Source organism: Scyliorhinus canicula, chromosome 1, assembly GCF_902713615.1.
Source record: "Scyliorhinus canicula chromosome 1, sScyCan1.1, whole genome shotgun sequence".
Classification (NCBI taxonomy): domain Eukaryota; kingdom Metazoa; phylum Chordata; class Chondrichthyes; order Carcharhiniformes; family Scyliorhinidae; genus Scyliorhinus; species Scyliorhinus canicula.
The window spans coordinates 291,920,263-291,942,734 of NC_052146.1; the positions used below are offsets into that span (position 1 = coordinate 291,920,263).

Genomic DNA, 22,472 nt, shown 5'->3' on the forward strand with positions numbered 1-22,472 from the left:
TTATTTCTTGACCTGATCGACTCCATCGTGGGGGTAGGCATCTCCTAACCCCCCCACAATATTTTGTGGACTCAGGCCAACTAAGACATGACTTGTGGTTCACAGCCCTAGCGAAGAGTTGTGAGCCAAGTTCCATTAAGCTGACTCATTCAATGACATTTCGCTTTAGTGTCGTGATACAATAGGACTGGCTTGTGCACTTTATATTGGGGCTTTTGCTTTAGCGTCATTCCGCATCAGGGCCGAAGGAGTGTGCATGACCCCATTTAAGTTGCCTTTCGTGCTCAAGACTCCTTCCCACCGATTCTCTCCTGCTTCACAACTATCTTTTCAAAAAAAAATATTTTATTGGAGGTATTTTCAAATATATACAGAAGAGAAACAACCAAACAGCACCAGCAAACCATACACCATTAACCCTATTCCCCCATACTGCCATCTTCATCCCTTTACCCCCAAAACCCAAACAAAACACAAAGAACCCTCCCCCGCTGACATGTTAATTGCCCTTAAAGAAGCTAATGAACAGGCTGCACCCAGAACCCTCCTCTGCCCCTTTTATGGTGAACTTAATTTTTTCTAGGCGGAGGAACTTTGCCAGGTCACTCCCCCATCCTCCACTCGGAGGCTCTGAGGCCCGCCAGCACAGCAAGATCTGCCTTCAGGCCATCAGGGAGGCAAAGGCTACCACATCAGCCTCTCCCCTACCTGCACTCCCAGATCCTCTGACACTCCAAATATCACCACCCACTGGTTCAGGGCCAGCTCCACTCCCAAAATCTTCAACATTACATTTGCAAACTCTTTCCAGAACCCCTTCAACCTTAGACATGCCCAAAACAAAATGACATGGCCCGCCGACTCCATGCACACTGCCCACACCCATCTTCCACCCTTGGAAAAAAAACAGTTCCTCCTGGACCCCACCATATGAGCCCTATGCAGCACCTTAAGCTACATGAGACTCTGTCTTGCACACAACGAGGATGAGTTTATCCTCTGCAGAGCCTCACTCCACACCCCAGCTTGCATCGCCCCTCCCAGTTGCACCGGACCTCCTTAGCTCCCCATACATATCTGACACCTTACCCGTGCCTATCTCATCCTTGGACAGCAGCTTGTCCTGTAGCGCTGGAGGTGGCAGCTATGGGAACAAACCCATCTCCTTCCTCAAGAAGTCCCTCACCTGCAGGCACCTGAACCCATTCCCATACACTCCCTCAAGCTCTTCCAATTCTGCAAACCTACCCCCCCCACCAAAAGAAATACTCCATCTCCAACAGCCCCCACCCCTGAAACCTTGCATCCAGCCCTGCCAGAACAACCTGTAATCATCACAAATCAACACCCACAGGGGCATGCCTTCCATCCTTCAGTGCTGACGACGTTAATTCCACACCCTCAACGCTGATACCACCACCAGGATAGTGGAATGCCTGGCCGGCGAGAATGGAAGAGGAGCCAACTATAATGCCCCTTTACACTATGCCTCCTCCATCCATACCCACACGGACCTCTGTCCACCACCCACTTCCGAACTATATCTATGTTCGCCAACACCCTCCTAGCCCAGGGAACCATTCCCACGAACCCCAGTATCTTAATCACCCAACTAAAAAAAAGACTTGGGCACAAAAATTGGGAGATTCTGAAACATGAACAAAAACTTTGGAAACACTGTCATCTTTTCTGTCTGGACCCTTCCAGCCAACGACAAAGGCAACTCATCCTACCTCCTAAAATCCTCCTTCATTCCCTTCACCAGCTTTGCCAGTTTTAATTTGTGTAGCTGGGCCCAACTCTGTGCGTGTGTATCCACAGATAACAAAAGTCCACTCCTATCAACTAAAACAGCAACCTCCTTAACTGCCCGTTTCCGGTGTTAATCTGGAATATCTCACTATTCCTCATATTGAGCTTGAAAAAAGACTGAACACCCCCCATAATCATGTTGAAGCTCTCAACCGGGTTTGCAATATATGAGGTATTCAGCATATAAAGGGACCCGGTGCTCCACCTCACCCTACTCTCAATGGCCCACCATCCCCTTGAAGCCCTAAGTGCCATTGCTAACGATTCAATCACTAGGACAAAGAGCAAAGGGCAGAGCTGGCACCTCTGCCTCGTCCATCAGGCAAGACCCAAAATGCTCCGACTTGACCCTATTGGTCCACACACAAGGTAGGTGCCCAATACAACAACCTGACTCAATGTACTAACCACTGCCCAAACCGAATCGTCCCAGCATCTCAAAAACATTTTTTTTTTTCCATTCGTTCTTGGGATGTGGGAGTTGCTGGCTGGGCCAGCATTTGTTGCCCATCTCTAATTGCCCTTGAACTGAGTGGCTTGCTAGGCCATTTCAGTGAGGGGGGGGGGGGGGGTGGAAAGAGTTAAGAGTCAACCACATCGCTATGTGGATCGGAAGTCATATGTAGACCAGACCGGATAAGGCCGGCAGATTTCCTTCCCTGAAGGGCATTAGTGAACCAGATGGGTTTTTACGACAATCGGCAACGGTTTCATGGTCATTAGACTTTTAATTGCAGATTTTTATTTTTATTTTTTTTTTTAAACTGAATTCAAATTTCACCATCTGCCATGGTGGAATTCAAACCAGGTAGCCCAGACCATAACCTGGCTCTCCGGATTACAAGTCCAGTGGCAATACCACTACGCCACTCCACACAGTTCAAAATCCTTCTCCGTGCCCATTGGCACAACCACCTCCACCTCCCGGCCAGTTATGGCCATCATTATCACGTTCAATAGCCTCCAAACATTGGCCAATAGCTGCTGCCCCTTCTGAACCCCATCTCCTCTTCCCCATCACCCCCAGCACACAGTTCTCTATCCGCACCGGCAGCACCTTCGCATCCACATTTAACAATGATATCGGGCCATACGACCCACACTGCTCCAGGTCTTTGTCTTCCTTTAAAATGAGCGCGATAGGCGCCTGGCACAGCATGTCCTCCCTACCAACTCATTGCACATCTCCACCAACAAGGGCCCCGGCTTCAAACCAAACCTTTTTATAAAACTCCAGTGGGAATACGTCTAGGCCCAGGGCCTTCCCCGACTGCATCGCCCCCATACAATCCATCACCTACCCCAGTCCAATCGGGGCCCCCATCCCCTGCACCCTCACCTCAACCACCCTTGCAAACTTCAGCCCATCCAGAAACCACTTCATGCCCTCATCCATGCCAGGGGCTCCAAGCTGTACAATTTCCAATAAAAAGCCTCAAACATGCTATTTACCTCCTCCTGTTCAGTTACCAGCTTGTTCCCCATCCCCTCTGTCCTTCCGTCCCTCATCTGCCTAATCTCCCTCGAGGCATCTGCCTCCTCAGCTGGTGTACGACTATTCTGCTCGCCTTCTCCCCATACTCGTACATTGCACCTCTGTCCCACAGCCTTCCCAGTTGACATTAGCCCAACTCAATTCGGAACTTCTGCCTCTCCTTCGGCAGTGCCTCCTCAGACACCACTGAGAATCTCCAGTCCATCTCCAGAATGATCTCCACCAACCTCGGCCTCTCTGCCCACTCAGTCCTCATCTTATGTGCCCCAATTGAGATAAACTCTCGTTTAACCACTGCCTTAAATGCTCACACAGCATAGCCGCAGGGACTTCCCCCATCTTATTATCCCCACATAGTTCTGGCCAAACCTATCTCACAGACCCCCTTGTTGGCCAATAACTCCAATAGCGGCCTCTGGGAACTCAAAGCCTCCATCCGCAAGTCCACCTAGTGTGGCACTTGGTCAGACACCATGATCGCCGAATACTAGGTTCCAACCACCCCTGCCACAGTGCCTTGTCCAGGACAATAACAAAAAAAATCAGTCTCGGAGTACCTGTCAGTCTGGGTTACAGGGAGGGTCAGTATAGACTCGATGGGCAGAATGGCCTCATTCAGCACTGTAGGGTTTCTATGGATTTCTGATTTCTTCTTCCCTGCTGCGGCTTTCAATATGATAGCTGATCTTCAGGTTCAAATTTCTGCCTGCTTCCCTAATGCCTCAATTTCCTCGAACACCAAAAATATGTCCATCTCGGCCTTAAATATGGAGCATCCATAAACGCCAGGGGTAGAAAATTGTTTGCTCTCAGCACATTCTCAAATTAATTACCCCTCAAGACTCGCTGCTTTTCATAATTTCTTGGGCAACAGTCTTTATTTACATAGTGTCTTTAAAGTAATAAAATGCCACGAGGTGCCTCACAGGAACATTACAAAATAAGACATCAAGCCATATAAAGAATATTTTAACTCAAGTGGCCAAAATCCTGGTCAAAGATATTGGTTTTAACACTCAAAGGAGGAAATTGAGGTAGAAAGGTAAAGAGGTGTGAGGAGGGTATTCTAGAGTTTAGATCCTCAGCAACTGAAGGCACTGGTGGTGCTGTTAAAATTGGGGGTGTTCAATAGGCCAGAATTAGATGAGCAGAGGTGTTGGAGAGTTGTGGGGTGGGAGGAAATTGCAAAGGCAGGGCAAGTAAAGGTCATGGAGGGACTTGAAAACAAGAACGTGAATTTAAAATCAAGGTTATGCTTGACCAGGAGCCAAAGAATATCAAAGGTATTAGGTGAACGGAACTTGGTGGTACGATAGCACAGTGGTTAGTCCAAAGATGTGAAGATTAGGTTCTCTTTCAGAGGGTCTGTGCAGATTTGATGGGCCGAATGGCCTCCTGTTTCACTGTAGGGATTCTAAGAAGCTCACCTATGGATCAGACATGAAACCAAGGCTGTGATTATACTGGTTTAGTCTCGTTATACTTGTTGCACCAAGGAGAGGGATGGAGTTGGCAGCTAGGGAATGGGGGCTGGAGTGGGCACCACAAACAGTCTTCCCAAAACTTAATTGGAATAAATTTCTGTCCCTATCATACCAGATATAGGGGTAAAGCACTTAGGACTGAGCTGAGGAGAAATTCCTTCAACCAGAGAATGGCTGTGTAATTTTCTACCACAGAAAGCAGTTTTCAAGCAGGAGTTCGATATAGCTCTTGGGGCTAGAGGGATAAAAGAATATGGGGGTAAAGGGGGAACACGTCAGGGAGTTGGATGATCAGCCATAATCAGAATGAATGGTGGAGCAGGCACGAACGGCTGAATGTCCGACTATTTTCTATGTTTCTGTGGATAAACAGTCCGATATGTTAACAAAAGTTAGAGTTGAGAAAGGTGGTGATCCACAGGATCCCTACAGTCAGAAGGAGACCATTCGACCCATCAAGTCTTCACCAACCCTCTGAAAGGGCGCTCTGCAAAGGCTCACTTACCCCCCGACCTATCCCCATAACGCCAAACATTGATCATGTCCAATCCACCTAACCTTCACATCTTTAGACTGTGGGAGGAAGCCAGAGCACCTGGAGGAAACCCACAGACATTGGGAGAACATGCAAACTCCACACAGACAGTCACCCAAGGCCGGAATCGAACCTGGGACCCTGGCACTGTGAGGCAGCAGTGCTAACCACTGTTCCCCCATTTGATGAAGATCAAGGTGTCATCAGCATACGTGCAAAAACTAATGATATACTGCGAATGATGTCACCGAGGAGCAGCATGTAGGTGAGAAAAAGGAGCGGGTTAAAGGAAAAGGACAAATCTTTGCGGGACACCAGAGATAACGGTGTGCAAGCAGGAAGTGAAGCTGGCTGTGATTAGACAGATAAAACTGGAACTGGGTGAGAGGAGTCCCATCCAGCTGGAAGATGGTAGAGAGGCATCGGAGGAAGATGGTGTGAGCAGCCATGTCCAAAGCTGCAGACAGGTTGAGAAGGCAAAAGAGTGCTATAGTTTATAATGACATGGGATGTAATTTGTGGCTTTGACCAGAGCTGTTTCAGTTTGGTGACAGGGTGGAAACCTGATTGGCCAGATTCAAACATGGAATTCAGGAAAAACTGGCTACTCATTTAGGAGATGACAACAAGAACTTGAGAAGCAAGTGAGGTTGGAGAGAGCTGCGACTCAGGATAGGAGGCTGAGATGAAGATTTAGAACTGAGATGAGGAAAATTACTTCACTCAAATGATTGCAAATCTCCACCCAAGACAGTTGTCGATGCTCTATCCCTGAATTCATTTAAGGCTGGGATAGAAAAGTTTTTGGTGCCTCAAGAAATTAAGGGATAGGGGAGGAGTTTGGGGAAAAAGGAGTTGAAGCCCAAGATCTGCCATGTACTGAATGATGGAGTCGTTTGGCAGGTTACGTAGTCATTCCTGCTCCTATTTCTTGTGTTCTTAAGATGTGGTGGTAGTTTGCAAGCACAATGAGGTCAAGGGTTGGCTTTTGAGGAGATGCATGATGTCAGATTTAAACGAGTGAGAAACAGCACTGATGAGGGAGATTTGTTCATAATATTGGTTAGCATTGAGGCTAAAAGAGAAAGATGGGTGTTCAACAGCTTAGTGGGAGTATGGTGGAGGGAGCAGGACATTGGGCTCTGGACAATATAAGCTGAGAGAGAGAATGTATAAGCTGAGAGAGAGAATGTATAAGCTGAGAGAGAGAATGTATAAGCTGAGAGAGAGAATGTATAAACAGAGAGAGAATGTATAAGCTGAGAGAGAGATTGTTTAAGCTGAGAGAGAGAATGTACAAGCTGAGAGAGAGAATGTACAAGCTGAGAGAGAGATTGTTTAAGCTGAGAGAGAGAGATGGTTTAAACTAAGAGAGGGAATGTATAAACTCAGAGAGAGAATAAGGAGCGCTGGGAGAGAAACTAGATGCATGCTGCAAATAAATCTCAAATAGTTTCTACCTCTATTACTAGAATTGTTTGATCAGATCTTCTGATTATTTAAAAATTAGATTTTGGGATCTTAAATTAACAAATATCTTAAGTAATAGAACAAATGTTATTCATTACATAGTGTAATATTCCTGCTCTTATAAAATAGCACATAATTTAACTTACCACAAGTAATGCTACATGAAAGGCAGCAATATTAAAAACAGCATGCTTGTTCACACGCACATCACATTTCATGACAGATGCAAAGCAATCTTAAAATACTGTGTGCTTCTCAGCTGCAACTTGAAACTGACAAAACACATTTCAATCACAATTCTTTGGCCAGTTAAAGTCTGGGCTTGTGAAAACTTAACAGTTAGCTTTGTGGCCTGAAATAATTAAGTTCCATCTTAACAGAATAACCATTACAGAACATGACACTCCAGTACTCATAAAACAGCACAACATGAACAGCACTTTAGAAGATCAATTTTATATATATATATATATATATATATATATATATATTATATATATATATAAATATATATAAATATATATAAATATATATATATATATATATATATATATAAATTTAAAGTACTGTCCCCAGTGCATATCCACCACACTTAAGTGTAAAACAACCTGAAAGAAAAGGTCAGATATTTTGTGTTCTGAGCATGAATTTACTATCAATGTACTGTGCTCTAACTGACCTCACCAATTTATACATTTACAATTACCAGGAGTCCCACTAGAAGTACTTATGCAATGGTTTCCATCTCCTAGGGTAGCAGATAATCGTGACTGTCATTGTCCAAACCCCCTGAGAACAATGATGTACAACTCTACTAGTACTTTATTCATTCACAAAGTGCATTCATAACCTTTTCTGAAAAATTCATTGAGATAGCATTTCAGTACCAATTTTAACCAAATCGGGCCAATAAGAATGTGACAGGTTCAGGACGGACACCCTTTCACACCCCATCTTAAAATTGGATGGAATACATGACTGGCTTCCCTCTTCAGCCCCACTCCCTGTGTGTGTGTGTCCCCCAACCCCCCAGATGGATTAGGTTAGAATCATAGCATTGGTTGCATGCACTATAAATGAAATGACAATTTGGAAATTTTAGCCGAGCACTCCAAGCTGGTTGTATTTTCAGTGATTGCATTCTGGCGTGCACAATGTTTCTTACCCAAACCTGATAAAGCAAGAAACTTCAATCCAATTTCTAGCACTGACTTTATAACAGCCAATGTTTTACGCACAAGTTAAATTTTAGCCCTTTTTTTTATTAACCTACCCAAATTTTCTCCTGTACAAAGATGATATCCAGGTTCACGCCAAATAATTTTGTACAGATATTAATAGACATATATGCAACTTAGAACTGTTCAAAGAAAACCTGTCACTTCAAATTCCTGTAGCTTTACACTTAGCCAATAACCTGAATCCCACTATCTCAGGAGGTCTGCATATCTAGAAATAATACTGTTCCACAAATTACCCAAGACACTATACATGCAGCAGATTAGAAACAGACCACAGTGTGGAATACAAATTTTAACAATTCTTAAAGAGGTTTTAACAGAGGGATCATATAATGAATTACCTTTTATTTGGGTCTTTTATAAGCAATCCAGAAAGTAATGATTTTGCATCTGATGAGAGCGTTCTGGGAAATTTAATGTCTTCCATTAGGATCAATTCAAAAAGTTTCTCATGGTCCTGGTTGTAAAAAGGTAGCCGGCCACACATCATCTCATACATAACAACACCCAGACCCCACCAATCAACGGCGCGGCCATAGTCGTTGTCTTCTAAAACCTATGCAAAAAAAGTAAACAAAGGACATGTTTGCCACAGCTTGAATACCAACTGAGTTTTCATTTTGCCCAAAGTATTAATAAAAGTAAACTTTTAAATGACTTTTGAGTTAAATGTCACTAAAATATTGAAATGGCAAGGTCAAAGCAAATAATTCACCCAAGCCTTTTATTTTCAAGAGAATGTATAATGTTTTTCTGCATTAATAATATTTTCGCCATTTTTTCTATAGCCATCCCAATTTTCTCCTGTATGAAAATCATAATATCCAGGTTTAGATTAAACACTCTTGTATAGTCATCATTTCTTGCTCATCAGCTCAGCAAGAACCCAAGGCATTTTTCACATTATTTTAAATCTAATTCAAACTGCCGTATAAGTTTCTCTTTGCAGGGTACATTTAAACTATAGTTCTAAGCTGAAACATTCAGCTTGTACTTCAATGTAGTGAAGGGAGAAGCAGATTGTGCCAGAATTTAGACAGATATAGCAGGATTCTATAGAGTTAGTGAGAGATATCACAGGAACAATGAAAGCTTGCACAGGACAGATTTGCCAAAAGTCAGTTTGCCAGCAACATGTCTAGACAATTGATGTTGTTTGGCATGATATCTCAGATTTGATGCAAGATTTGTTTAAATAAAGTCATTATACTACAGTTTTGCCACCATTTGCCACCCTTGTTCATCAGCAGAATTCCCAAGTCCATGTTCAGGAAACAACATTTATCACAGCTCCAATATTATTTTGTTTTTGGCATCTAAGCTGTAGCCCACATGCAAGTTAATGTGCAAAGCCCTTTCAGCAATTGAAAGTTTTACATGTGATGATTCCAATGATGTATCAAATTACATGCCAACTATCTTCATTTCCCCATCCCAAAAGGGGTAGAAAGTACATAGGATTTACAGCACAGAAAGCTCAACAAGTCAACGGGAGTGTCTATGTTCCCATCTTTTGTCTCCAAGTCTACCATCACAACCATCTAATTCCTTCTCCCTCACATGCGTGTCTGGCTTCGCTTAAATACACTATACTATTCATTTCAACCACGCCCCATGCTAGAAAATTCCACATTTCACTACTTTATGGATAGAGGTTTCTTCAGAATTCCCTATTCGATATTTTAGTGGCTACCTTATATTCCTGGCCTTTGGCTATGCTTTTCCCAACATGAGGAAACATTGCATCGAATCATCTGAGGAGTGGCAATCCATTTCATTGCTGGATTGCTACTCCACCCCTAGTTTCACACAGCTCCACATTTTTGTCCCAGACTTCCGAACCGGGCCTCTTCAGAAATGTAGAGTGTAGCTGTTCTGGGATTACTTCATAGGGCAAATTGTCAAGGAAAGTCAAGCAACATCCCCTTTTTATGACCCTAGTTGCCACATTTTGGTCAACTCTTCATTTACTACCAGTGAAAAGCTTTGGGACATTTAAATAGTTTTTCAGTGTGTTAACGAATAAGTGCGAGGTAAACGGGTAGGGTGATAGGGTGGATGTGTGTCAGCTGGCCAGGGCGCAGAGGTCAGGGAAAGGTACAGGAGGGTCATGGGGACTTTGAGGATTGGGGAGGGGTGGAATTCACTTGTATAATTACCAGGCGTGAGATACATTTTTCCTCTCTAACATTTTCTGGTTAATGAGCCAGGTAAGTGAGTCGGAACCATCTGAAGTTTCAGATTCTAAACTCAAGAGTTGGTGATTTTTCAGATGATGGGGAATTTCCCATTTGAAATTTAAACATCCTGGGAAATTCCCACGGAGTCGTGCATTGGAATTTCTGAGGGGTCCCCCAGTGCATCCTTCCGAGGCACAAATGTCCAGAGAATGCAAGATCTTGAATGTATCCATTTGAAACCTTTCATGATTTTAAAGACCACTATTCGGTCACCCCTCAGCTTTTTCAAAAGCAAAGAGACCCAGTCTGTCAATCTTTTCTTGATATATTTGTACATGGATTTCTGCTATCATCCTTTAAAATCTTCTCTGCATCCTCCATAGTGCCTTTATATCCTTTTTTTTAATATGATGGCAAGAACTGCATACAGTCCTCGGGAGTGTGGTCTCGCCAAAGTTTGATAGAGGTTTTAAAAAACATTTTCATGGTATGTGGACGTCGCTGGCAAGGCCAGTCTTTGGTATCAGTGCATAATGGCTCGTTAAGGTGATAGTGATGAGCAGACTTCTTGAATCATTACAGTCCATGCGGTATGGGTACATCTGCAGTGCTGTTAGAAAAAAGTTCCAGGATTTTGATGCAGCATCCGAGAAGGAATGAGGAAGGGCAACATAGTTCCAAATCAGGATGGCGTTGAGCTTGGAGGAGAACTTGCAGGTGGTGGCGGCATACCCATGCATCTGCTTCCCTTGTACTTTTAAGCGTAGAGGTCCTGGATTGGTAAGTGCTATTAAAGGAGGCTTAGCAAGGTGCTGCAGTGCACCTTGTATATGGCACATGTTGCTGTGACTGTGCATTGGTGGTGGAGGGAGAGTGTTTAAAGGTGGTGGATGGGGTGCCAATCAATCAATTAGGGAACTTTGCCCTGCATGATATCAGTTAAGGTCAGTGATTCAGTGGTAATTCCCAGGATGCTGATAGTGGGAGATTCAGCAATTATAATACCATTGAGTGTCCTATGGAGATGGTTAGATTCACTCCTGTTGGAGATGGTCATTGCCTGTCACTTGTGTGCTCGAATGTTACTTGGCACTAATCAGGCCAAGACTGGATGTTGACCACGTCTTACTTCAACTGGACAAGGACTGCTTCAGTATTTGAGAAGTTGCAAATAATGCTGAACATTGTGCAATCATCAGCAGCCAACTTCTGACTTTATGATGAAGGGAAGGTCATCGATGAATCCACAAGACCATAAGACATAGGAGCAGAATTAGGCCACTCAGCCCATCAAGTCTGCTCCGCCATTCAATCATGGCTGATATTTTTCTCATCCTCATTCTCCTGCCTTTTCCCCATAACCCCAGATCCCCTTATTAACCAAGAACCGATCTGTCTGTCTTAAAGACACTCTATGATCTGGCCTCCACAGCCTTCTGTGACAAAGAGTTCCACAGATTCACCGCCCTGTGGCTGAAGAAATTCCTCCTCATCTCTGTTTTAAAGAATTGTGCCTTTAGTCTGAGATTGTGCCCTCTGGTTCTAGTTTTTCCGACAAGCGGAAATGTCCTCTCCACGCCCACTCTATCCAGGCCTCGCAGTATCCTGTAAGATTCAATAAGAACCCCCCTCATCCTTCTAAACTCCAATGAGTACAGACCCAGAGTCCTCAACCGTTCCTCATACGACAAGCTCTTACTTCCAGGGATCATTCTTGTGAACCTCCTCTGGACCCTATCCAAGGCCAGTACATCCTTTCTTAGAAACGGGGCCCAGAACTGCTCACAATACTCCAAATGGGGTCTGGCCAGAGCCTTATACAGCCTCAGAAGTACATCCCTGGTCTTGTATTCTAGCCCTCGACATGAATGCTAACATTGCATTTACCTTCCTAACTGCCGGCTGAACCTGCACGTTAATCTTAAGAGAATCGTTAATAAAGACTCCCAAGTCCCTTTGTTCTTCCGATTTCCTAAGCAATTCCCCATTTAGAAAATAGTCTATGCCTCCATTCCTCCTTCCAAAGTGCATAACCTCACACTTTTCCACATTGTATCCATCTGCCACTTCTTTGCCCACTCTCTTCGCCTGTCAAAAGTCCATCTGCAGCCCCTCTGCTTCCACAATACTACCTGTCCCTTTACATATCTTTGAACCTAGCATCACAGCAACAGGAATATTCATACCACTCGCATAGCATCCGGTTAGTCGAAAATACCACTCGCATAGTATCCGGTTCGTCTAAAATACCACTCACATAGTATCCGGTTAGTGGAAAATACCACTCGCATAGCCTCTAGTTAGTGGAACATACCACTCGCATAGCATCTGGTTAGTGGAACATACCACTCACATAGTATCCGGTTAGTTGAAAATACCACTCACATAGCATCCGGTTAGTCGAAAATACCACTCGCATAGCATCCGGTTAGTGGAAAATACCACTGGCATAGTATCCGGTTAGTGGAAAATACGACTCGCATAGCAGCAAGGTGAAACGGCTTGCCTAACCTGTTGTTCACTTTTTTTTTAGATACTTTGCCTTTCCAGGGTAAGTTGAAGCACTTTTATGGTCTGAAAGTGGTAGTCATTGGCCCATATGCCAGTTTGAGCAATACACAATGATCTGATTAGGATAGCCATTTCCCACAGGAAAGTTTTGGCGTGTCTTTGTTTCTATGTCAAGCTTGCAAGGTGAGCAAATGGCTAAGGCCCCATTTACAATCTGTTGAAGAAGTAAGATTTTCCCTTTTGAAATCGATGCTGATTATTCATTATGCTTTGCATCTCTAAATGCTCTTCTATTTTTTCCTGTACTAAGGATTCCATTATTATTTCAACCACTGATGTTAAACGGATTTTTCTAGAATTTTCTTCACATGTTCTGACCCCCTTAAGTATGAGAACTACATTAACTATTCACCAGTCCTCAGGCACCATACCTTCCTCCAACAAATTATTAAATATTTCTTACATGAATACAATCCAGCTTGACCAGGGACCTTATCCTCAGAGTTCATTTAGTTTATTCAATGCATCCCTTTAAAATATTTTAAATGCACTAATTTCATTACTCATAATTCAATCTCACATCTACCCATTTCAGCTTAGGGTCAAACATGACATGGGGGGTTGCATTTTAACCAGAAAAAAAGGGTTGGATCACTTATTGGGAGGTGAAGTTCTGGAGGAAAAAGAAATTGGCCAACTGTGACAAAGGTGGCAGACAAATAGAGAAGGGTGAGAAGAGACGGTTTACAATGGCCACATCACGTACAATGTCATTTGTGACTTGGACAAGAGCTTGTTCAGTATAGCTACAAGAGCAATAACCTGAATGGAGAGATTCAAGTGGAGAGTTCAGGGAATGATGGTACAGATTTGGAAGGCAACAACACAGTCAAGGACCTTGGATAGGATGCTCACTGGACATGAATAGAAAGAGTAGTAAAGTTAAATTATTTTTTTGAGTCAGACTTTAGCCTCGTCATTTTTTCACCCTTTCTGTTATCTAACTTCTGGTTTCAACCAAAACACATATAACAACTAAAAAACGTTGACAAGACAGACATTTAAAACATTATGTTGTTCACAGCTACATGTAACACTATTCGTACCAATTTTGCCAAATATTTCTAAGTTTACCTCTCAACACAGATTGATTAAATATAAACAATTGTTTCAGAGGAACAAAGTAAAAAAAATGAAGTTACAAATACTGCAACATCTTATTAAAGGAAATAGAAATTCTGCTGTATTTTTTTCCAAGCTATGGTACAAACCCTGAAAATCTTGGGATGGGGAGATGAGCAAAGATGAAACAGTTTAGGAAAGTAATTTAAAACAATAGATTAATATTCACAATATTGGCAGCCTTCCATTTCATAAGATAATGGTTTGTGCCACAGTAGTCAACGCTGTTAAGCATCGCCTGGTGCTGCTTAGGAGCCCCATCTGGCAGTGCAGTCTCAGCCGCATTTCCTGCAGAGGAAGTCAGTGGGCTGAGAAGGTGCATGATTCACTGGCCTGTTTTGTCTGGGTCCTCTTCTGAGCCAGCTAAGTTTTTTGTTTCTCCTTGCCTCTCCTAATGCACCTCCAAACAGTCAGCCTCCAAAGGTCACATCGGTCAGAAACTGTCTCCCAATTGTCAGTGTCAATGACCATCATTTTCATATTTCACTTGCAGGTGTCCTTGTAGCAGAGATACGGACATCCCGCTAGTCTTGACCCAATGGCCAGTTCATCGTACAGGTTGCCTTTGGGCATATAGCTATCACCCATCCAATGAACGTGTCCAAGCCAATGCAGACACAGTTAGCTTTGCAAGGAGTGTATGGGACTTGTGACATATGGATCAAAACTCTGTTCTACAGCGACTAAAAAACTATAAATGTGATCAGAATTTAGAATAAAAAGGTAGCATAAGTGAGAAATGTGACGACAGGATTGTTCATAAAGATATTTGTTATAGCCTCCTACATATTAAAATACCACTTCTAATCTTACAACAGCGTGTATTTCTTGTCTACAAAACTTACATCAACATGCCATATTGTCAGACTTTTGTATCAACTTTTCCCATCAAACTCCCAAGTCCACTTATAATGGAAACTGTGAATGTAAACTTATTAAGCTGTAATTATATTGTCCTGCTAGTGGTGTCTCTAGTTCCTCAGCCTGTATCACAGAGAAAGTCCTAAACTCCAATTAACACTACTTCTCTGGTGAAATTTTCCACGAAATTGATTATTAGCATACAACCAAAGCACGGTCCCGACCCCGGGTCACTGCCCATGTGGACTTTGCACATTCTCCCAGTGTCTGCGTGGGTCAACCCAAAGATGTGCAGGGTAGGTGGATTGGCCACGCTAAATTGTCCCTTAATTGGAAAAAGTTAAAAAATATATTTAAAAAGTAAATCCATTCCAGCTATTGCTGGTAATGCTGGTCTTTAATGTTCGAGATATCTGCAACGGTGATGGTGAACTTTCTTGTTGCAATTGTTCTTTGCAGCAGTTTAATACAACTTAGTTGCTTATTGAGGACAGTCAAGAGTCAACTACACTTGCATCGGACTGCAGGCACATTTACAGCAGCCTGGATAAGGTTGGCATGTTTTCTTCCATTGAGGGCATAAGTAATCTCATTGGAGTTTTACCATAATTGGACCGTTACCTAGACACTTTTAATGGTGCAGTAATTTAACCACTACACCAACATACCCATTTTATGTCTGTCCGTCCTGTCCTAATTATCCCCTTCCCTCTATCTCTCTGAAGACTGAATAAATAAAACTAGATCTGTTTTGGCATTGTTGCTGTGTTATCTGGGGAGAAGCCTGCTGAGATGAATCAAAGTGGGATAGGATATCTCCACTAAAAGGGTGATTTACAAGGGATCACCACTGGGATGCAAAGTAATTATTTTGATTGGTTCCCAAAAAATAAGTGAAAGGTATCTTCCCTAGGCACGCACATTAGTAAATACAATTCTTTATACCTTATACCTGCGGGAAGTGCACCCAACTCCAGCTCCTCAGAGACCGTGTTAAGGTACTGGAGCTGGAGCTGGATGAACTTTGGATCATCCGGGAGGCAGAGGGGGTTATAGAGAAGAGTTACAGGGAGGTAGCCACACCAAAGGTACTGGACAAGAGTAGCTGGGTTACAGTCAGGGGAAAGAAAACTAACAGGCAGACAGCGCAGGGATCCCTCATGGCCGTTCCCCTTCAAAACAAGTATACCGTTTTGGATGCTGTTGGGGGGGATGACCTACCGGGGGAAGGCCCCAGCGGCCAAGTCTCTGGCACTGAGTCTGGCTCTGGGGCTCAGAAGGGAAGGGGGAGCATAGAAAAGCAATAGTAATAGGAGATTCAATGGTTAGGGGAATAGATAGGAGATTCTGTGGTCGAGAGCGAGACTCCCGAAAGGTATGTTGCCTCCCGGGTGCCAGGGCCAGGGATGTCTTGGATCATGTCTTCAGGATCCTGAAGGGGGAGGGTGAGCAGCCAGAAGTCGTGGTGCACATTGGTACCAACGATGTAGGTTGGAAAAAGGGTGTGGAGGTAATAAACAAGTTTAGGGAGTTAGGCTGGAAGTTAAAGGCCAGGACAGACAGAGTTGTCATCTCTGGTTTGTTGCCGGTGCCACGTGATAGCGAGGCTAGGAATAGGGAGAGAGTGCAGTTGAACACGTGGCTGCAGGAATGGTGTAGGAGGGAGGGCTTCAGGTATTTGGATAATTGGAGCGTATTCTGGGGAAGGTGGGACCTGTACAAGCAGGACGGGTTGCATCTGAACCAGAGGGGCACCAATATCCTGGGGGGGGAGGTTTTCTAGTACTCTTCGGGAGGGTTTAAACTAATTTGGCAGGGGAATGGGAACCGGATCTGTAGTCCAGCAACTAAGGAAGACGATAGTCAGGATGCCAAAGCACGTAGTGATGCAGTGGGGAAGGTAACAATGACAAAGGAGAGTACTTGCAGGCAAGGAGATGGGTTGAAGTGTGTATACTTTAATGCAAGAAGCATCAGGAATAAGGTGGGTGAACTTAAGGCATGGATTGGTACTTGGGACTACGATGTGGTGGCCATCACGGAAACTTGGATAGAAGAGGGGCAGAAATGGTTGTTGGAGATCCCTGGTTATAGATGTTTCAACAAGATTAGGGAGGAAGGTAAAAGAGGTTTGGGGAGGGGGGGGGGGGGCATTGTTAATTAGAGATAGTATAACAGCTGCAGAAAGGCAGTTCGAGGGGGATCTGCCTACTGAGGTAATATGGGTTGAAGTCAGAAATAGGAAAGGAGCAGTCACCTTGTTGGGAGTTTTCTATAGGCCCCCCAATAGTAGCAGAGATGTGGAAGAACAGATTGGGAAACAGATTTTGGAAAGGTGCAGAAGTCACAGGGTAGTAGTCATGCGTGACTTCAACTTCCCAAACATTGAGTGGAAACTCTTTAGATCAAATAGTTTGGATGGGGTAGTGTTTGTGCAGTGTGTCCAGGAAGCTTTTCTAACACAGTATGTAGATTGTCCAACCAGAGGGGAGGCCATATTGGATTTAGTACTTGGTAATGAACCAGGGCAGGTGATAGATTTGTTAGTAGGGGAGCATTTTGGAGGTAGTGACCACAATTCTGTGACTTTCACTTTAGTTATGGAGAGGGATAGGTGCGTGCAACAGGGCAAGGTTTATAATTGGGGGAAGGGTAAATACAATGCTGTCAGACAAGAATTGAAGTGCAGAAGTTGGGAACATACGCTGTCAGGGAAGGACACAAGTGAAATGTGGAACTTGTTCAAGGAACAGGTACTGCCTGTCTTTGATATGTATGTCCCTGTCAGGCAGGGAAGAGATGGTCGAGTGAGGGAACCATGGTTGACAAGAGAGGTTGAATGTCTTGTTAAGAGGAAGAAGGAGACTTATGTAAGGCTGAAGAAACAAGGTTCAGACAGAGCGCTGGAGGGATACAAGATAGCCAGGAGGGAACTGAAGAAAGGGATTAGGAGAGCTAAGAGAGGGCATGAAAAATCTTTGGCGAGTAGGATCAAGGAAAACCCCAAGGCCTTTTACACATATGTGAGAAATATGAGAATGACTAGAGCGAGGGTAGGTCCGATTAAGGACAGTAGCGGGAGATTGTGTATTGAGTCTGAAGAGATAGGAAAGGTCTTGAACAAGTATTTTTCTTCAGTATTTACAAACGAGAGGGGCCATATTGTTGGAGAGGACAGCGTGAAGCAGACTGATAAGCTTGAGGAGATACTTGTCAGGAAGGAAGATGTGTTGCGCGTTTTGAAAAACTTGAGGATAGACAAGTCCCCCGGGCCTGACGGGATATATCCAAGGATTCTATGGGAAGCAAGAAATGAAATTGCAGAGCCGTTGGCAATGATCTTTTCGTCCTCGCTGTCAACAGGGGTGGTACCAGAGGATTGGAGAGTGGCGAATGTCGTGCCCCTGTTCAAAAACGGGAATAGGGATAACCCTGGGAATTACAGGCCAGTTAGTCTTACTTCGGTGGCAGGCAAAGTAATGGAAAGGGTACTGAGGGATAGGATTTCTGAGCATCTGGAAAGGCATTGCTTGATTAGGGATAGTCAGCACGGATTTGTGAGGGGTCGGTCTTGCCTTACAAGTCTTATTGACTTCTTTGAGGAGGTGACCAAGCATGTGGATGAAGGTAAAGCAGTGGATGTAGTGTACATGGATTTTAGTAAGGCATTTGATAAGGTTCCCCATGGTAGGCTTATGCAGAAAGTAAGGAGGCATGGGATAGTGGGAAATTTGGCCAGTTGGATAACAAACTGGCTAACCGATAGAAGACAGAGAGTGGTGGTGGATGGCAAATATTCAGCCTGGAGCCCAGTTATCAGTGGCGTACCGCAGGGATCAGTTCTGGGTCCTCTGCTGTTTGTGATTTTCATTAACGACTTGGATGAGGGAGTTGAAGGGTGGGTCAGTAAATTTGCAGATGATACGAAGATTGGTGGAGTTGTGGATAGTGAGGAGGGCTGTTGTTGGCTGCAAAGAGACATAGATAGGATGCAGAGCTGGGCTGAGAAGTGGCAGATGGAGTTTAACCCTGACAAGTGTGAGGTTGTCCATTTTGGAAGGACAAATATGAATGCGGAATATAGGGTTAATGGTAGGGTTCTTGGCAATGTGGAGGAGCAGAGAGATCTTGGGGTCTATGTTCATAGATCTTTGAAAGTTGCTACTCAAGTGGATAGAGCTGTGAAGAAGGCCTATGGTGTGCTAGCGTTCATTAGCAGAGGGATTGAATTTAAGAGCCGTGAGGTGATGATGCAGCTGTACAAAACCTTGGTCAGGCCACATCTGGAGTACTGTGTGCAGTTCTGGTCACCTCATTTTAGGAAGGATGTGGAAGCTTTGGAAAAGGTGCAAAGGAGATTTACCAGGATGTTGCCTGGAATGGAGAGAAGGTCATACGAGGAAAGGTTGAGGGTGCTAGGCCTTTTCTCATTAGAACGGAGAAGGATGAGGGGCGACTTGATAGAGGTTTATAAGATGATTAGGGGAATAGATAGAGTAGACAGTCAGAGACTTTTTCCCCGGGTGGAACACACCATTACAAGGGGACATAAATTTAAGATAAATGGTGGAAGATATAGAGGGGATGTCAGAGGTAGGTTCTTTACCCAGAGAGTAGTGGGGGCATGGAATGCACTGCCTGTGGAAGTAGTTGAGTCGGAAAAGTTAGGGACCTTCAAGCGGCTATTGGATAGGTACATGGATTAGGGTAGAATAATGGAGTGTAGGTTAACTTCTTAAGGGCAGCACGGTAGCATTGTGGATAGCACAATTGCTTCACAGCTCCAGGGTCCCAAGTTCGATTTCGACTTGGGTCGCTGTCTGTGTGGAGTCTGCACATCCTCCCCGTGACTGCGTGGGTTTCCTCCGGGTACTCCGGTTTCCTCCCACAGTCCAAAGATGTGCAGGTTGGGTGGATTGGCCATGAAAAATTGTCCAAAATTCTATGATTAACCTAGGACAAAAGTTCGGCGCAATATCGTGGGCCGAAGGGCCTGTTCTGTGCTGTATTTCTCTATCTATCTATCTATCTTCTCTTCATTATATAAATACGTAGTAAATAAATTGCTGGATCAGGTGTAGCAGTGTAGCTCAAGTTTGTTTTGGGACTTTTTCAAGTGATTATTTTAAGATACTAAACCAAGAAAATAAAATTTAAACTAGTTTGCACATTTTCCATTTAAACAATCATTTCCTCAATAATTAGTAATAATACTCTGAACTTCTTAAAACATCAGATCTTTCGTGCAGAAACCTCTTCAAATGTGTATTAAGATCCAATCCTTCCAGCATTTCTCATTGTTTACACAAATCATTTTGTTTTCCTTGTAGTTTGAGCTTTGATGGTGTAACCATTTAGAATATATTACAAATTTGACTTGCTTCAAGTCATTTCACTGCATCTTTATTTGCTCACGTACTTTACTATACATGCCAACTATTGTTGTGGGATATCGGATTGCACATAGTAGATATAATATATAACTTCAAAGTTAGCTCAGATTTGGAGCAAATCTACTGACTTGCCATGTGCCTAGCAAAAAGCGCTCCTGGCGATTTTCAATGGGAGTGAAGAAGCAAGTAGGATTTACAGTCTGAATGCACTGATGATTAATATTTCTGCAAATCATAAAAAACCTATTCTGGATTTGAGCGTTGCTAATTTCCTGACAGCGATATGAATTCAAGTATAGGCTTCCTGGTAGAAAATGATGGTGGTATTACAAACTTGGAAAATTCTTTTGCATCAGCAATCATATATTTTCTTGCACGTTTTGCTATATATATATATATATATATAACCACTTATTTTACATATACCTTTAACTTAATAAAGCATACAAAGCTACTTCAACAAAGCATTATGGAACGAAACATGACACCAAGCTACATAAGAAAATATTAGGTCAGAATGGAGAAGGCAATGGGCAGTGGTCACTGCACTAGTAATCCAGATACCAGGGTACTGCCCTAGGGTCCTGGGTTCAAATCCCACCACTGCAGTTGTTGAAATTTGAACTAAAAAAAAATATATTGTTGGTTGCTGTAAAAACCCATCTGATTCATGAATGTCCTTTAAGGAAGGAAATCTATTATCCTTACCGTGTCTGGCCTATATGTGCCTCCAGACCCACAGCAATGTGGCTGACTCTTAACTGCCCTCAGACAATTAAGGATGAATAATAAATGCAGGCCCAGCCAGCAATTCCCACATCCCATGCATGAATAAAAAAACAAATCAAAAGTTTTGTCAAGAAAGTATGTTTTAAAGAGTGGGTAAAGGAGGAATGAGAGGTGGAGAGGTATACGAATTCCGGAGCTTAGGACCTGTGGAAACGAAGGCGCAACCTCCAAGATAGAGTGATTAAAATGAGGGCTGCTGTGGTAAAATGCACAATGGCCTGAATTTTAGGTCTAATATATATTTGGATACTTTAAATTAATTGGACATTTTAAATTAAATCACAGTCAGCTCAAAAGGCAGGCCAGATTGGAATTTGATCAGCTAAGTTGGAATCCACTGAGCAGAGACAGGCATAAACAGGACATCAGGAGATAATTGGTCCCATTCAAATGGATTGATTTCTGTGGATTTCCCAGATGAAACTAGAGCTTCTGGCATCCAGATCCCACCATTACCATATATGGACTAAGGCTACGTGCAGACAATATACCTGGAGATGGACACCTGGAGGTGGTTCCCGGTGTTCTGCAGAGTTGCAATTGGCAACTCGTTTGGGTGTTGCGACCCCCACCCCGAGACCTCGTTCGCTGAGGGCCAGAGAACTTTCTGGAAATACAGGAAGAGGGGTATAAAAATCATACACCCAGGACACTCCCTAGCAAAGACTTGGCACTGAGGTAGCAGAGAAGATTAGATGACAGACCAGAGGATGGAAGGAAGCTGCATGCGAGACCCATCTTCGCGGACAAAGGCTCTGAGATAGCCGAGACTCAGAGAATTGGACTTGCAGCTCGATTGATTTCATCTTGAGATTATTATTGGTTGGGATAACTCGAGGATAACTGTTTTACAGTGTTTAATAATATATTTGGTTGAATCATAAATTTGTATTTATCCTTTGCTTATCTCACAAATCAGAGAACCTGGGTAAAATGTTTGAGAAATAAACTGGTCGAAGTATCTGAGCTTTTACAGATGATGCTCTAGACAGAATTAGAGGGGCACATTAGATGGGTCTGAAGGACATTGCATAGTTGGGGAGAAAAGTGGTCCTAGAGGGATTCAAAAACAAGGATGAGAACTTTAAAATCAAGATGTTGCTTGACCAGGAACCAATGTAGGTCAGTGACCACAGAGTAATGTTTCCAGCAAATCAGCTGTTGTGTGAAGAAAGAAAGATGGTCATCAAAATCTTTCAAAAACTATTTGGGCCAATTTTGTCTCCCTTTCTGCTGTTTGCTACTGGCAAACATTTGCTGCTTGGACTAGGAACATTTTAGGAATATTGGCTTCTAAATATTGGGACAAATTAACAGTTAAAAGCCTGGAGTTTGAATGTGTTTTTTTGCAGTGGTCAGGTTTTAAAAATAATTTTGATTTGCTTCTCGGAAAAGCAGGTGAAATTGACCAAGGAATGTGTTTTTCAGTCTGGGCTAATGCCGAATGGTTTGCCTGGGGAAGTCCCTGGTGGCCAGGCATACCGAAATAAAATCTTGTTAACAGAATTAAAAGCTTAAA

At 43.3% G+C, this 22,472-nt stretch overlaps 1 protein-coding gene across 11 annotated transcripts in view; it reads right to left on the reverse strand.

The window, feature by feature from the left end:
* The window catches only part of akt3a (v-akt murine thymoma viral oncogene homolog 3a), a 522,194-nt gene that overhangs the window by 39,628 nt on the left and 460,094 nt on the right, over positions 1 to 22,472 (reverse strand). For 10 of the 11 annotated variants that reach the window (XM_038815257.1, XM_038815276.1, XM_038815325.1 and 7 more), the window contains one exon: positions 8,379 to 8,593. In XM_038815257.1, the coding sequence (XP_038671185.1) occupies positions 8,379 to 8,593 (215 nt within the window). Of the gene's footprint in view, positions 1 to 8,374; positions 8,594 to 22,472 lie in introns of those variants that run through there. The other variant, XM_038815331.1, reaches the window with a different exon arrangement.